The following is an 18,510-nucleotide window of genomic DNA, read 5'->3' as shown; positions in this document are numbered from 1 at the left end:
TTAAAGGCACTTTAAAATAAATTTGGCTTTATAGTTCATGTGTCTACTAACCAAACTTCACATATTCTCAGTGTGAAAAATTCTCCAGGTTATTAGTTGGTATTTTTATCTACATATGTGTACATAGTAACATCATCAGTTAATTTTTTAGAAGACGTAATTTTCTTCTAATAGTGATAGTGATTCTACTATTCAGTGATAGGATAATAAAGTGCTTATTTCTGTATTTGGCAATTGAAACTGAAAATTAAGATGTACTTTATTTGATCAGTAGAGACAGCACAGTGTAGTGGTTAAGACTACACTCTGATGTGACACTAGTTGACTATTTTCCACTGTGGAAAACTGTATGAAGTTTCCTCAGAAAGTTAAAAGTAGAACTGCCCTGGGGTGCCTGAGTAGTTAAGTCAGTTAAGTGTCTGACTTCGGCTTAGGTCATGATCTCACAGTTCGTGAGTTCGAGCCCCGCATCAGGCTCTCTGCTGTCATCATGGAGCTTGCTTTGGATCCTCTGTCTCCCTCTGTCTTTCCCTCCCCTGCTTGCTCTCTCTTTTTTAAAAAATAGAACTGCCCTACATCCAGGAATATTCCTATTTTATTTTGTCTCATCTTCTACTGTTTTAATGCTCAGAGAATCCTTCCTCTTGTTAAGATCTAATGAATATTTAAAATTCCATGACTTTTAATTCTGATTTGAAGGGATACATGCACCCTGATGTTATAGCAGCATTATCAACAATAGCCAAATTGGGGTGCCTGGGTGCTCAGTTGGTTAAGCATCTGACTCTTGATTTCAGCTTAGGTTGTGATCTATCGGTTTGTGGGACAAAGCCCCACAATGGGCTCTGTGTTGGCAGTGTAGAACCTGCTTGGGATTCTTTCTCCCTCTTTCTGTGCACCTCCCTTGCTTGTGTGTGAGTGTGCCCCCCCCCTTAAAATAAATAAACATTTTTTGAAAACTAAAAAAATAAAACAAAATAGCCAAATTATGGAAGGAACCCCAAATGTCCATCGATTGATGAATGGGTAAAGAGGATGTGGTGTGTGTACACACACACACACACACACACACACACACACACACAAACACACACAGGAGTATTACTCAGTCATCAGAAAGAATAAAATCTTGCCATTTGTAATGACTGAATGGAGCTAGAGCATATCATACTAAGTGAAATAAGTCAGTCAGAGAAACACAAATACCATATGATTTCACTCATATGTGGAATTTAAGAAACAAAACAAATGAACAGAGGAGCCTGGGTGGCTTAGTCTGTTGGGTGTCCAACTTCGGCTCAGGTCATGATCTCGCAGTCTGGTCCATGGGTTCGAGCCCTGCGTCGGGCTCTGTGCTGACAGCTCAGAGCCTGGAGGCTGCTTCGGATTCTGTCTTCCTCTCTCTCTCTGGTCCTCCCATGCTCACGCTCTCTCAAAAACGAATAAATGTTAAAAAAAAAAAAACCACAGATGAACATAGAGGAAAAAAAGAGAGGGAAACCAGAAAATAGACTCTTAATTAGAGATAAATGGGTAATGGAAATATACTTTAAATATAAAGATAAAAACTGGTTGAAAGTAAATGAATGGAAAAAGATATATCATAAAAACTAAGTGAGAGAAGGTCACAATGGCTATACTTACATCATTTTAGATAATCTTCAAGACAGAGAATATTGCTAGAGATCATGAAGGGCATTTCTTAAGGACAAAAGGGCCAATTCTCTAGGAAGATACAACAATGACAAATGTGTATGTGCCTAATGACAACTTCAAAATACAGAAACAAAAGCAGAGCATAAGGAAGTCAATGTTACTGTAATAGCAATGTAATGGGACAGATGATAGCTGTATATGTGATGAACATAGCATAATGTATAAACTTGTCAATTCACTAAGTTGTACACCCAAAACTAATATAACATTGTATATTAACTATAAAAAATATTAAGAAACAAAATTGACTTAATTAAATGGAGAAATAGAAAAAAACACAAACTTAGTTGGAGATTTTTAATAAAAAACCCCCTCTAAGCAATTGATTGAATTAGACAACATAATCAATAAAGATCTATAAAATCTGAACAACACCATCAACCCTCTTGACCTGACATTTATAGAACAACACATCCAGCAACTGCAGCTTATGCAGGCATACCTTGTTTTATTGTACTTTGCAGATACTGCTTTCTTGTAAAGGTTTGTGGTAACCCTGTGTCAGGCAAGTCTGCTAGCATCATTTTTCCAACAGCATTTGCTCACTTTTTTCTCTGTGTCACATTTTGGTAATTCTGACAATATTTCAAACTTTTTCATTACTATTTGTTATGGTGGTCTATGATCAGTAATTACAACTCACTGAAAGCTCAGATGAAGGTTAGCATTTTTTTAGCAATAAAGTATGGTATTTTAAAATTTATGTGCATTTTTTAGACATAATGTTATTGCACACTTACTAGATTACAGTATAGTGTAAACGCAACTTTTATATGCATTGGGAAACCAAAAAATTCTTTCGGCTTGCTTTATTGTGATACATTTTTGTGATGGTCTGGAACTAAACTCATAATATTTCAGAGGTGTGCCTCTATATTCTTTTCAAGTGCTAATGGTACATTCACCAAGACCATGTTCCGAACCATAAAATGAGTCTTAATAATTTAAAAGGATTGAAATCATACAGAGTGCATTGTTTGCTCACAATATAATTAAATTAGAAATCAATAATAAGGTAGAAGGAAAAACCTGAATAATTAGGTCGTAGGCCAAAGAAGAAATCATGAGAGAAATTAGAAAAGATTTTGAAATGATTACGAAAAATTCAGTGTATCAAAATTGTAGGATGTTGCCCAAACCAGAACAAAACCATAGCTTTAAATAATTTAGTTTATATTTAAATAATTCAATTAATGAAAAAGAAGAAAGGTCTAAAATCAGTGATGTAAGTTTTCACCTTGAAAATCTAGAAAAGGAAGAACAAAATAAGCCCAAAGTAAATAGAATGGCAAAATAAGGGGGATAAGAGACATTAATGAAATAGAAAACAAGCAATAGAGAAAATTGACAAAGCCAATTGGTTGGTTCCTTGAAAAAAAATTGAGAGTTTATAAAGTCATCATTAGACTGATAAAAAGATAAGACAATTTATACATTTTATGAATGAAATAGTATTATAGATTTACAGACATTAATAATAAGATAATATTGTGGAAAATAAGACTGGTGAAGGGAAACCTAGAGCAAGCAAAGTGTGGTAATGGTACAAGGATTGATAAATTGATCAGTGGTATGGGCTAAAAGTCTTGGAACTTTAAATATTCATCAGATCTTAAGAAGAGGAAGGATTCTCTGAGCATTAAAACAGTGGAAGATGAGCCAAAAGAAAATAGAAGGGTTTGGTTCCATATAAAATTGTTATATTTTAATTTCTTTTTATTTTTAAGAGAGAGGAAGCATGGGGGAGAGGGACGGAGAGAGAGAGAGAGAGAGAGAGAGAGAGAGAGAGAGAGAGAAGCTTAAGGAGGCTCCACACTCAGTGCTGAGCCCAATGTGGGGCTTGATCCCCCAATCCTGGGATCATGAGCTGAGTTGAAATCAGGAGTCGGACACTCAACCAACTGAGCCACCCATGTGCCCCTGTTAAAAAAATTTTTTTAAGGCAAAATGATAATGTGATATGCAATATTTGCAATAATAGTAGAAGAGATTAATATCTTTAATATATGAAGAGCTTATAGAGATTAATAAGATATATACAAGTTCTTTAGGTGAATAAATCACGGAAAAATAATTCAAGTGACTTATAAAATCTCCAGGAAAAACAGTTTTCCTTATTGTCAAAAAATATAAATCTGTGCATAACAGTATTTATTCAAGTGTAATTTGTATTAGAAAAAAAAAACAGAGGTAACCTAAATGTCTAAATTGAAAGAATGATTGCAAACCAAGAAACAGACGCTTAACTATAGAGAACAAACTGTTAGTTACCACAGGAGAGATGGATGGGGGAATGAGTCAAATAGGTGATGGGGATTATGCAGGGTGATGAGCACCAGGTGTTGTATGTAAGTGTTGAATCACTAAATTGTACACCTGAAATTTATATTATACTGTATGTTAACTAACTAGAATTTAAGTAAAAACTTTAAAAAACTGTATGGTATGTCCATATAGAAGAATATTAAAATGCCATGAAAAGAATCTGGTTTTGGAAGAAGAATGACATGGGAAAATGCTCATAATGCAACATTAAGAGAAAAAAATGGGTCAGAAAACTATGTTGTCATATCTATGTCATGATCCCATTTAAAAAAAAAAAAACTTTTACAGAGAAAACAGACTCTTTTGGCAGCAAAACTTGATATTTCCTATTATCCTCATATTTCCTATTTCCTCATATTTCCCATTACTTTTATAGGCAAGAAAACAATACCAAGAACCTGATTTGTAAAAGGCCTTCAGAGTAAAGCAAAAATTAATTAGAATTTTAGGTTATATAAGGGCGCCTGGGTGGCTCAGTTGGTTAAACATCTGACTTCAGCTGAGGTCATGATCTCACAGTTCGTGGGTTTGACCCCCCACATTGGGCTCTGTGCTGACAGCTCAGAGCCTGGAGCCTGCTTCAGATTCTGTGTTTCCCTCTCTCTGTCTCTCCCCCACTCACACTGTCTCTCTCTCTCAAAAAAAAATAAACATTAAAAAAATTTTAGGTTATATTAATATTCCAAAGTAGGAACTATTTTTAGCACAATATATACACCTTTTAAGATTTTATCCATTGCCAGAATGAAATCAATAAGCCTTCTTTTAGGCTAAATGATAGGTTTTAAAGATAGATTTCTTTTTTAAAGTACAGTAGTATCGGGGCACCTGGGTGGCTCAGTCGGTTAAGCGTCCGACTTCAGCTCAGGTCATGATCTTGTGGTCCGTGGGTTCGAGCCCCGTGTCGGGCTCTGGGCTGATGGCTCAGAGCCTGGAGCCTGCTTCCGATTCTGTGTCTCCCTCTCTATCTGCCCTTCCCCCGTTCATGCTCTGTCTCTGTCTCAAAAATAAATAAACGTTAAAAAAAATTTAAAAAAACCCAAAAAAAATAAAGTACAGTAGTACGCTATATAGAATGTTGCCATTAAAAAAAAAGAATGTTGCCATTTTTGTCTACTCTAATTATGCTTAATAGAAAAATTAGGGTTTTTATTCAAATACAAATGTCATATTTGCTGTTCTACTGACTTCATGAGTAATATTGAATGGAAATTATTTTTCAGTTTAATGAACATTATTCTGCGGGAAATTTAAATCCTCTTTCGTCACAACAAGAAATTGGTAAGTGATTTGAAGTTTGCTACATATAAAAACATGTTACTTTCTCCACTTTGTATTTAGTTTGTCTCTGATTTTTCTCAGCTTATTCTTTTAAAATTCTATTACTTCTGCATCACTCACTAATCATTTTTTGTAGTAATTTAGCTTCTTCTGTCACTACTCTACCAAATTCTCTAATATTACTGGAGAGTTAACAATTATCAAACATTATGGGTATTTTGTATTTATTATCATACTCAGTATCTTTGCAGCATGTGATATAGTTGACTCTTCTCATCCTTCTGAAGTTTTTGGGTTTCATCCTCTCTCTCTGGTGCTTATTTTTTATTGGATCTTCTTTCTTCTTTTATCCTATGATTAATGGATTCATTCAACATATAAATATAAACATATATGTGTATACATATAGTATATTTCATATGCAGTACTGCTTTGGCTCTGATGATAGGATAGTGGACAAGAATGCAAAGTTCTCATAGGGTTTTTGTTCTAGTGGGAGAAACTGAAAGTAGACAAACGATTATGTCAGGTAGTGCACTAAACAACAGTAGATATTGGTAGACTCACACGTTACAACTTTTAATCTTAGATTTACTTAGCTTTATAGAAAGATACAGGATAGGAAATAACAGCATGTACAGTGTCTTTATCTCATTGAGAGGCCCACCAGCTACCCAAATAATAAGGTTTCATTTGCCACATCACTCACACAAGACATGTAAAGCTACTATGGACAAAAGGCATGGTGCATAACAGAAAATCTGCAACCTCAGTTTCCCACCAGTCTTTTAATATCATTCTAATCATAAGGTCCAAGGACTGCGTCCTAACTCACAGCTCACCTAATTCAGGTGCAGTCTTACACTAAACAAGGAAGACACAGCATTTACTTTAATTCCATATTTTTTAAGAAAATAGACCTATGAGAATTCCAACTTCAAGGTCATTCTTCCAGGTGGGCTTGGATCAAGGCAGGCTTGATGTTTGCTTTTTACTTACTGTGGATGATCAGTATTATGAAGAAAAGTAAACGGAATAAGGGAAATAGGGAGTATTTGGATTGGGCGGTTGGTTACTCTGTTACAAGGGAGTCAGGGAAGGCATCACTAAAAGGCAGCCATTGAGCAAAAACCTGAAGGAGGTGCCAGGTACAAGCTATGTGGTTAAGTGTTCTAGGCAGAGGGTGCAAAGGTCTTGAGATTAGAGCATACTCAGCATGTGTGTTGAATAGTGGGTAAATTGGTATGATTGGAATCAAATAAGGCGTGAGAAACTGGTAGGAAATTACATCAGAGAGGTTGGAGGGAGAGCAAACCATATGGGGCCCTAAGACAATTAAGGACTTTGGGTTTTTTTCCTAATGAGATGAGCAGTTTATTGGAAAGTTTTGAGCAAAGGACTGAAATGATTTAATAGGTTTTAAGAGCATTATTTGGCTACTGTATGGAGAATGGACTATATGGAAACAAGGGTGAAACCAGGGAGATTTATTAGGAAGTAATTAAAATACTACAGGTGAAAATTAATGGTGGCAAGGATAGTGGTAGTGGAAGTGGTGAGAAGAGGTTGGATTTGGTCATTAAGCTTTCTGAAGGTAGAGTTGTAAGGATTTGCTAATGGACAGGATGTAAGGATTAAGAGATAGAAATAAGGATGATACAAAGAAGATTTTGATGAATAAGAATGGAACTGCCACTTATTGAAATATGGAAGGCCATATGTTAGAGACCAACAGGAGCTGGGAGTTTAGTTTTGGAAGTGTTATCAACTGAAAAGCCTCTGTTAGATAGCTAAGTAAAAGTAAAGTGAGAAATTGTATATATGAATTTGGAATTCAGCAAGGTGAAGACATAAATTTTGAAATTGTCATAAATGACATTTAATGCTATGAGACCAGAATGAATATACCAATTGTAGACATTCTTTTAATTAAACCTTATTTAATAAAATTAGAATTTTAATATTCTCTCCTTTGACATTCTTATTCATTTGACACTCATTCACTTCAGCACTTTCAAATATTATAATACAGGTGATGACCAAATTCCTATGTTCCCTCCCTGACTTCTCCTAAACTTTAGGACCTTATGTTTTTAGTCTTTTTTTCCCCCAGTTTGTTAATATAATTGACATACATCACTGTACAAATTTAAGATGTACTGCATAATGGTTTGACTTACAGACGTTTTAAAATTATTACTGTAATAAGTTTAGTGAGTATCCAGCATCCCATATAGATATAATAAAAAGAAAAAGCAAAAATTTTTTTTCTTTGTGATGAGAACTCTTAGGATTTACTCTCTTAATATCTTTCCTATATATCATACAGCAGTGTTAACTATAGTCATCATGTTTTAGTTACTTCCATAGTACTTATTTATCTTAGAACTGGAAGTTTGTATCTTTTGACCACCTTCCTCCAAATTCCCCTCCCCCTCCTCCCACCTCTGGTAATCACAAATCTGAATTTTTTTTCTATGGGTTTCCCTTCCCTTTCCTTCAGTTCCACATGTAAGTGAAATCATACATCATTTGTCTTTCTCTGTCTGACTTACTTCAATTAGTATAATGCCCTTAAGGTCCATCAGTGTTGTTTTAAATGGCAAGATGTCCTTGTTTTTTTATGGCTTAATATTCCATTGTGTGTGTGTGTGTGTGTGTGTGTGTGTGTGTGTATCTGTCTATCTATCTATCTATACATAGATAGATATACACCTCACAACTGTTTTATCCATTCATTAGCTGATGGACACTTAAGTTGTTTCTATGTCTTAGCTATTATAAATTATGCTGCTATGAACATGGAGGTACATTAATCTTTTTGAGTCAATGTTTTCATTTCCTTTGGATATATTCCCAGAGTAGAATTGCTGGGTCATATGGTTGTTCTATTTTTAACTTTTTAAGAATCCTCCATACTGTTTTCCGTAGTGGCTGTATCAGTTTACAATCCTACCAATGGTGTACAAGTGTTCCCTTTTCTGTACGTCCTTGCCAGCATTTGTTATCTCTTGTCTTTTTGATGATGAGCATTCTAACAGGTATGAGATGAATTCTCATTGTGGTTTTGATTTGCATTTCACTAATGACTAGTGATGTTGAGCATCCTTTCATATGCCCGTTGGCCACCATAGTACCTGTTGGCCTTTTGGAAAAATGTCTATCCAGGTCATTTGCCTATTTTTAATTGGATTATTTGTTTTTTTCTACTGATTTGTATGGGGTCTTTATGTATTTTGGATATTAATCCCCCTTATCACATACATGATTTGCAAATATTTTTCCTATTCCATAGGTTGTCTTTTAACTTTCACTTTGTTGTTTCTTTTGCTGTGCAGAAGCTTTTTAATTTGATGTAGTTACACTTGTCTGTTTTTTATTTTATTGGTTATGCTGTAGGTATCATACCCAAAAAGTCAAGACAGTGGCAAGGAGCTTTGTTCCTATGTTTTCTTTTAGGACATTCATGGTTTTAGGTCTTACATTTAAGTCTTTAATCCATTTCACATTAATTTTTGTGAGTGGTATAGGGATCTAGTTTCATCCTTTTTACATGTCAGTATCCCAATTTTCTCGGCACTATTTATTGAAGAGACTGTCTTCTCTCTGTCCTTAACTCACTTGTCAAATATTAGTTGACTGTATATGCAAGCTCTGTTCTGTTGATCTGCTTGTTTTTGTGCCAGTGCCATATTGTTTTGATTAATATTAGCTTTGTAGTTTAATTGAAACCAGGAAGTATAATGCCTCCCATTTTGTTCTTCTTTTGCAGGATTGTTTGGCTTTTGGGAGTTTTTTGTGGTTGTGTATAAATTTGGGAGGGTTTTTTCTAATTCTATAAAAAATGCCATTGGAATCTTGGTAGGGATTGCATTGAATCTATAGATGGCTTTCAGTGGTATTGATATTTTAACAATATTAATTCTTCCAATCTATGAACACAGGGTACTTTTCCATATATTTGTATCTTCCATAATTTCTTTCATCAGTGTCTTGTAGTTTTCAGAATAGAGATCTTTCACCATTCTTGGTTAAGTTTATTCCTAAATATTTTATTCTGTACAATATTTGCAATATTACTCTATTGTAAAGAGGATTATTTTTTAAAATTTCTTTTTCAGATTATTGTTAGCGTATAGAAATGTTACTGATTTTTGTGTATTAATTTTGTATCCTGCAACTTGGCTGAATTCATTGATTAGATCTAACAGTTTTTTTGGTAGAGTCTCTAGGATTTTCTACATATAAAATCACATTATTTTCCCTAGTTAATATCTTTAGTGGCTCCCCATGGAGTATCAAATTATGCTCCTGTTTTTCTAACCTTGCTCCAACATACCTTTTAAGCCTTTTGTCTTATAAGAATAATGTATGCTTTTGGCCAAACTAAAGAATTCACTGCATCCCAAATATGCCTGTACTTTCTTACCCATTTTTTTCTTCCTGAAATCCTCAATTTCTAATTCTTTCTAACTATCTGTTAAAAACCAAGTTCCATAAATCCTTTTGTCTTCAGCCTTTCATTCCAAAAAAAATGTCTCCTTCACTTTTCTGAATGTTTCTTTTTTATTTACTTTTTGAATATTCTACTCTCTGTTATTATTTATGAATATATAAAATCTCTCCTAATCACAGGTCTTTGAGGACAGGGGTTCTGTTTTACTCACCTTTGAATTGTCCACAGAACCTTGCACAGCAATCTACTATTTTATTTATAATGAACATGGGAGTTTTATGAAGACTTCATATGAACTTCTTTTCTTCTGAAATTAAATGTAAACATCAAATTCATTTATTCAAAGGCAGATTTAAGCTTTTAGTTCTTTCTGAATCTATAGCTATATTAGAGCTACTTTCCTTTATTTTAGTATTATGGATGTACACTGAAGTCAGTGGAAAAATGGAGAGAGGAAGAACTCAGGTATATGGTAATCAGTCAGTCCATCTGTCTATCTAACCATCCCTCCATCTATCTCTTCTACTTCTGGTTGGTTCACCTTTATTTAGAATGAAATAATTGAGATGTTTAAAGATATATGAAACTTCAAAGTGCCACAAAATAAATTATTTTGCTTAATGTACTAATTGAATTGTTTCTCTATGGAAGAAATACAGGTGCTTTAAAAGACTTGCTTCAAATAAGGTTTTAGATTACTGTGCATTTTATGTTGTTTAGTAATAATTAAGAATTCTAATTAAGATATTTAAAATATTTTTATTTTTATAGTCTTACATAATATAATGAATGAGAAACAATATTTTTCCTTAGGGGCAATTCTTAAAGTCGTTAAAATTATTTATGTAAAGTTTATTTCAAAAATTCCTTTTGAAGTGCTTGCTTCGGCAGCACATATACAAAAATTCCTTTTGAAACTATAGAAGCTTTTTCACTGTTCTGTCCATTTCACTGTTCTGTCCATTTCCTTCGGTACTACAAACAATACATTGTAGTAACTCATCAATAATAGTTGAGTAAATTTGACTTCTGCAGTTATCTCTCAGACCCAGCATTTCTTTCTCCATTCCCTTTGCTATGACTGTAAGACCAAGCTTTCGTCATCCCTTTCCTGTTATTCTGACTTCTAAATGCTCTACTATTTCAACCTTTCTACACATTCTTTCCTTAGTAATCCTTATAAAGCAGTTCAAATCCTGTCATAGCTCCACTTGAAAACTTTTAATGGCTTCCTCTTACATATCAAATAAAGTCCAGATTCTGTAGTTGGACATTCAGTAGTCTTTCCAAGCTCATCTTCATTAATACCCTTTTAATGACTATTATTTCTTAGTTTTCCTGACGAGCTGAATTGATTTCTGTTATCCTTATACTTCTTATGCATGCCTGTTTCTGTGCCTCTGTGGTATTCTCTCCATTTGAGGTGCTTTACCCTTTTTTCTACCATATATACTGGCCCTTTTTATACTTGTGTTCAAATTACTTGAAAACAGGGTTTAAGTTTGAATCTGTTTTTTCATAGTACAAAGGACAATTCTTTGCCCATAGGAGGAATATAGTTAAGTATCTGCTTAATAAGCAATAAGATGTTACCCTACGCATTGTTTGCAGCATACTGTAACTTAGTAGGTTATGCAAATTATGTAGCATGAATAGCATGATATTATAATATTTACCTTCCTCAGGAAACTTATTTGGGAAACCAGAAGGAGAAGATGCCTTTACATTTTCTTTTTCATCAGACTCTTCAACTCATACATTTGGAACTGGAAAAGATGATTTTAGTTTTCCATTTTCATTTGAACAGGATCAAAACTCAGCACCTTCTTCTGTAAAAGGTTTTTCATCTTCCTCACAAAATACAACGCAATTTACCTTTTTTTGAACTAATTACTAATTTCTTGAATTATTTAACTGCTCTGTAACCATCTAGGGCATAAATTTACATTATTACTTTAAAAATGAAGACTACTTTATTTTGTTGGTTAAAGCAATAATAAATAGGTTAGCATAGTTACATTATTTGATTATATATTTAAATATTGATGGAAATTAAGCCTATGTCATCTAATTTTATTTTATTTGCAGCATTTGCTATCATTATTTTGGTTTTGATTTTGCAAGCCATATTTAGGCAGAATTAATAGAATTTGATACTTTTCCATTAATATTTACTATAAATATTAAACCTGCTTCTCCCCAGAACCTGTTTCATTCTTGTAGTAATTTAGGTGCTTTGATAAGAATGAAAACTTCAGGCCATCAGAAGATGGCAGTAACTATGCAGAATTAATCCTGAGGTATACTTTGTACCTTAGCTACTAAAAAATGCTCTTAAAATTACTGTGCTTCACTATAAAGAGTGGTGGTACTTCAAAAAAAAGTGTGGTACATCAGTGATAATCTCACATAATTTATTTTATTGATAGTGAATTAAATCTGTTATTTTTTTGAATACAACAAATAATAAAATTCTAATTTTATCAGTTATTCTAATATCTTTAATGGAAAGAAATTAATGTGAAGGGCTAGAGTAATTTCTGAGAATTAGATTGTTGTATTAATGATGATACTGTTATATTTTTTGCTTAAACTTTTTTGAAAAACATTTAAAATTTTGTTTTCTGTCTCTAACAAAAAAACTCACCTTTATGTTTTATATGCAGTATTTGCTTGTCAATTATATAGGTAAATGAAGATATTTAAAATTTGATGAAATTATATAAGCATAATGTTCAATGTCTTTGTATTTTGTAAATTAGTTATATAGAGTTATTGAGTAATAAAAAGTCTGACTCCATATTTTGGTGTGTGAATGCTCACAAGCTTTAAGCTTCACCGCACTTTCTTCCCCTTCTGCCCCATATCTGATCAATCTGGTAAGAAAGCCCAGGTTCCCACCTTTGGCACTAGTGGGAAGTTCAAACCATGTATAGGAACTCTTGTTTTGGCCCCATCCCACACCATCTTAAAAACCCACAGTCAGTGTCTGATCTCTCTGATGTCTCTGATCTCTCAAGCCATTTTCAGAGAACTAGATAGGCCTGGCCTGCTTTCTCCAGAAAACATCATTATGTGAGTAATAAACCTTTTCATACCCTACTGGGGTGTGTGTGATGTCATCAGTCTCAATATACAAAGCATATTTGGAGTGAGACTCTTTCTTGTTTCTTCAGGGTGTCCACAACACATGACAATTGTATGAAATTAAGCTTTCCCAAAGACTTTTAGAAGTCAGAGAAATGATTTAGCTAATGACAGAAAGAATTTAAGAAAACTTTGGACTGTGTGTTTTTAAAATTTATTTATTTATTTATTTATTTATTTATTTATTTATTTATTTATTTAAAGTATGATAATAGGTCAGTGGTACATTTATTTTTTTAAAGGTTTTGATATTTATTTATATTTTTTCTTTTTTTTTCAATATATGAAATTTATTGTCAAATTGGTTTCCATACAACACCCAGTGCTCATCCCAAAAGGTGCCCTCCTCAATACCCATCACCCACCCTTCCCTCCCTCCCACCCCTATCAACCCTCAGTTTGTTCTCAGTTTTTAAGAGTCTCTTATGCTTTGGCTCTCTCCCACTCTAACCTCTTTTTTTTTTTCCTTCCCCTCCCCCATGGGTTTCTGTTAAGTTTCTCAGGATCCACATAAGAGTGAAACCATATGGTATCTGTCTTTCTCTGTATGGCTTATTTCACTTAGCATCACACTCTCCAGTTCCATCCACGTTGCTACAAAAGGCCATATTTCATTCTTTCTCATTGCCACATAGTATTCCATTGTGTATATAAACCACAATTTCTTTATCCATTCATCAGTTGATGGACATTTAGGCTCTTTCCATAATTTGGCTATTGTTGAAAGTGCTGTATGGAATACTATGTGGCAATGAGAAAGAATGAAATATGTCCACTTGTAGCAACGTGGATGAAACTGGAGAGTGTTATGCTAAGTGAAATAAGTCATACAGAGAAAGACAGATACCATATGGTTTCACTCTTATGTGGATCCTGAGAAACTTAACAGAAACCCATGGGGGAGGGGAAGGAAAAAAAAAGTTAGAGAGGGAGGGAGCCCAATCATAAGAGACTCTTAAAAACTGAGAATAAACAGGGTTGACGGGGGGTGGGAGGGAGGGGAAAGTGATGGGCATTGAGGAGGGCACAAGCTTTAAGTGATGGGCATTGAGGAGGGCACCTGTTGGGATGAGCATTGGGTGTTGTATGGAAACCAATTTGACAATAAATTTAATAATTAAAAAAAAAGAGTGCGAGCGGGTGCACACACATGAGGGGCAGAGAGAGAGGGAGACTGAAGATCTGAAGTGGGCTCTGCGCTGACAGTAGAGAGCCCAATGCAGGGCTGGAACTCATGAACCAAGAGATCATGACCTGAGCTGAAGTCATAGGTTGAACCAACTGAGACACCCAGGTGTCCCCAAAATTACAATTTTTTAAATAAAGTTTTTCTGATCTTTTGAAGGAATGAATGAACAAGCAATGTATAAACCTGGCTGGCATGTTGATGCTTTCCCTTTGAATTTCAGTTGCTCCATATAACTTGCCTTAGAGGCTGAATGGCTCATTTAGAAACATTCCCATTGCTTGCTTTTATAGTTTGCTCTTGATTTCTCCAAAGCTGACACAAGTCACATACAATCAAATCTACATCCCTGGTGGACAGGCCTGTCCTAATATTCTCTGACTCACACCCAGGTTGTTTGCAGCTCAGCAGTTCTGCTTCTAAATACATCACTTTGTATTCTAATACTAACATCTTGCTGAGAATTTGTCTCTTAAAACGTCATTTATTTAATAGTATACCTTTTTTGATTTGAGGTTAATATGATATTCTTTTTAGAACTTTAAACTACCCTACTTTTTAGAAAGTAATTTTTCCAAAGTATCAGCTCACCTTATAATTTTTTTTTTGGTGTGTTTTAGGACGTATTGTTTTTCATGAGTATTTGTAGCTCCAGATTGATGAATCACAAGAGAGTGTAACAGCAGAAGGATGATGGATAGAGTATTGAATAGTAAAGAGTGTGGGCCCTGGTGTTACTGTCTGGGTTTAAACATTGAAATATTGATGCTGAAGTTTGACTCTTCCAGTTATTTATCCTCTTTGCTTCAGTTTCCTCATTTTAAAATTGGGGTTGATCACCCTACCTATTAAAGAGGATCTTTGGGAGTATTAAAGTGTTTGACCTGGCACTTAGCTCATGGTGAGTGCTTGATGAATGGTGGTCTTACTTGTTTTAGAGACAGATGATAGAGATTTTCATGCAAAGCATAAGGTAATTTAATGTTCAGATTTTTAAAAATTTATTAAGATATGCTACATATATCAAATGAAGGGACAGAAGTTTTTTTAATCTTTATTTATTTTTGAGAGAGAGCATGAGCGGGAGAGGGGCAGAGAGAGAGACACACGCACACAATCTGAAGCAGGCTCCAGGCTCCGAGCTGCCAGTACAGAGTCCAATGCCGGGCTTGTACTCACAAACTGCGAGATCATGACCTGAACCAAAGTCAGATGCTCAACCAACTGAGCCACCCATGTGCCCTGAGACAAAAGATATTTTAAAGTAACTTTTAAAGTCTTTTCAATGGTAAAGCAAGTATTCAGTAGGAAGGCATTTTATATTAATTCAGTTATACCATGGTTCAAATTGGTCTGAAAAATAACTACTTGCAAAAGTTATGCCTGTTTTTTCTAGCCAAGGAAGAAATAATTTTGTCTTCCAATGCATCTTGAAGGGGAAACATTAAAATATGTTAAAATATTACTCATTAGTCTCATTTTTATTCTTTTGCCCAACTTTATGATTAATTGATGCCTTCTGATCATATAAAAATATTTGAATTATACATTGAGGTTTTTTTGTAACTAGTAATATTCCACATCTGTTGAATTAGTCTTTCACTTTCTTACCTTCTGTACTTAATGGGTATAAAAATAAAAAGATCTCAAAAGTAAAGATGTGCCTAACCTAATAATAATTAAGAAATACTTGTTAAGGCCTACCAGGTGAGAATGATAGGCAGTATACAAAACTTGCATAAATATTTAAAATGTTCTCAGGGCACCTGGGTGGCTCTGTCAGCTAAGCCTCTGACTGTTGATTTCGGCTCAGGTCATGATCTCATGGTTTGTGGGATTGAGCCCTCTGTCATGACCCGATCATGACCTGAGCCCAAGTTGGACACTTAATGGACTGAGCCACCCAGGCGTCCCTATTACTTTTTCTTTAGAGAATGGACATGAAAAAATTATCTCAGAAAAATGATTTGCAATCTGAAATTCAAATGGCAACCCAAAATCTAATAATTGTCTTTTCTTTAAAATACCTTGAACAAAAGTTGTTTTACATCTTATTTGACATTAAATGGCATATTAGACCCCTCAGATGTAAGCAACAGATACCCAACTCATACAGCTTAAACACAAAAGAAACCACAGATTTGGCTTCAGATCTGATTAGAACCATAGGCTTTGTTACACCAGTATACTCACTGATTCATGTCACTTTCTCAAACAAGCCTTCCCTTCCTCCCATAGACTGTGAGGATACCTCTCATAACATTCTGCCTACTTCCTTCATATAACATTACAACTTCAATTATAGAAGTGATTATGTATATACTTTAATGTTGTATCTGCCACTAGATTTTAGGTTCCAGAAGGTAAGAGATCAAGTCTCTGATGTTCACTACTGTCTCCAAAACACCTAGTACAGGATTTTTCACATTATAAAACTATATAAATTTTTGTTGAATAAATATGTAAAATTCTTTTTGAAAAATACTGGAATTTATAGTCAGTAAAACCTAAGGAAATAGGCCTCAGAAATTGTCATTAAATTAAAAAAAATTTTTTTAATGTTTACTTATTTGAGAGAGAGACAGACAGAGTGTGAGGAGGGGAGGAGCAGAGAGGGAGGGAGACACAGAATCTGAAGCAGGTTCCAGGCTCTGAGGTGTCAGCACAGAGCCTGATGTGGGGCTTGAACTCACAAACTGCAAGATCATGACCTTAGTGAAAGTTGGACGCTTAACCAACTGAGCCACCCAGGCACCCCTAAATTTTTTATTGAATACTGAAGCAGCCTCTTCTACCTCATATAAAAAGAAAAACTGTATGCAGTGAGTCTTTTACTATACGAGGAGAAAAGTTACTCCTTTCTGGAAAGTACAGGTGGCCTAAAACAGAACAAGAATTATATAAAATACACTGATGGGCTAGCTCTCTTGATGTATATACCACTTGCCATTTTACTTATAAGATTTTTCACCTATCCATATACACAGCTGCATATGGATATCTGGTTTAGATAACAAGGAAGAATACAAAAAATGCTGTATAAAAGGAATAATTCTTTTATTTACACAGTTTAACATGCCTCATGATCTGTTTCTTCCTGATTGTAAAACCAAGACCAATCTAGAATAACTATTTGAATTTCGTGGGACCTTATATGTATTTTACATTAGTTCTTAAAGGAAATGGCATTTCAGAATTAAGATCATCAGAGACTAAGCATGGTGGCTAGATCAATGGTAAGTACTGACATAGTGTAAAATTATTTGTATTCCTGGTTTTTGTCATTTATTGCTCCTTGTTAGTTATGATGATTACTTTGACAAGGGAATGCTGAAGGCTTAGCAATTTTTTCCAGGACTTCAAATATAGTTACCTTTAATTTGCACTATCAGTATATGAGAGATGACATTTGATGGTCAATGCTTACCACATCTTTATAATCTAAGAAATTAAATTGAATGCAAATGTATGTATTTTTATTATAATGTTAATAAGCATGGATTTATAAACCACTAATAAGAATCCTATCAAATTATAGTATCTCCAAGTTCTACATTGTAAACACATAAGAAAAATAATACAAAATGTGTCCAGATTTACTTTTATAAGTAAGTGGTTCAAATGTGTCATTATTTTTATTTTTTCTATTATAAGTCAACTATGAGGACTGCTATAGGGCAGGTTATTTTAGAAGACGGTGGGTCAGAAATTACCAAGGAATTGGAAGTAAAATTTTTATGTGTATATTCAGATTAACATAGTATCTATTGAAGAAAGTGATATTAAATTTAGTAAATGTTAATCTGGTAGCTTGAGAAATGCCTAATCATTGTTTTCTTTTTTTTTTTTTTAATTTTTTTTTTTCAACGTTTATTTATTTTTGGGACAGAGAGAGACAGAGCATGAACGGGGGAGGGGAAGAGAGAGAGGGAGACACAGAATCGGAAACAGGCTCCAGGCTCTGAGCCATCAGCCCAGAGCCTGACGCGGGGCTCGAACTCATGGACCACGCGATCGTGACCTGGCTGAAGTCGGACGCTTAACCGACTGCGCCACCTAGGCGCCCTCTAATCATTGTTTTCTAAAATGAACTATCAACTCTTGAGGCACCTGGGTGGCTGAGCGTCCTACTCTTGATTTTGGCCGAGGTCATGATCTCATGGTGGTGAGATCAAGCCCCATGTCACTGTCCATGCTGGGTGTGGAGCCTGCTTGGGATTCTCTCTCTCCCTCTCTGCCCCTCTCCTCTGCTTGTGTGCTCTCTGTCAAAACAACAAACAAACAAATTAATTATTTAATTAAAATGAACTATCAACTCTAATTTTTGCATGAAAAAATAGTATTGTATCCTTTGCTATATCTCATCTGTTTTATATATATATTTAATGTTTGTTTATTT

The 18,510-nt window shown here is 34.5% G+C and overlaps 1 protein-coding gene across 3 annotated transcripts in view; it reads left to right on the top strand.

Annotated features, from left to right (window-relative positions):
• The window catches only part of CB3H14orf39 (chromosome B3 C14orf39 homolog), a 53,330-nt gene extending 40,752 nt beyond the window's left edge, over positions 1-12,578 (top strand). For all 3 annotated transcript variants that reach the window (XM_043556295.1, XM_043556294.1, XM_043556293.1), the window contains 2 exons: positions 5,265-5,322; positions 11,464-12,578. In XM_043556295.1, coding sequence (XP_043412230.1) covers positions 5,265-5,322; positions 11,464-11,663 — 258 coding nt within the window. In that variant the 3' untranslated portion in view covers positions 11,664-12,578. The remainder of the gene's footprint in view (positions 1-5,264; positions 5,323-11,463) is intronic.
• Positions 12,579-18,510: the final 5,932 nt, after the last annotated feature.

Source organism: Prionailurus bengalensis, chromosome B3, assembly GCF_016509475.1.
Source record: "Prionailurus bengalensis isolate Pbe53 chromosome B3, Fcat_Pben_1.1_paternal_pri, whole genome shotgun sequence".
Classification (NCBI taxonomy): domain Eukaryota; kingdom Metazoa; phylum Chordata; class Mammalia; order Carnivora; family Felidae; genus Prionailurus; species Prionailurus bengalensis.
The sequence above is the reverse complement of the archived record's forward strand: the minus strand, read 5'-3'. Positions and strand labels throughout refer to the sequence as shown.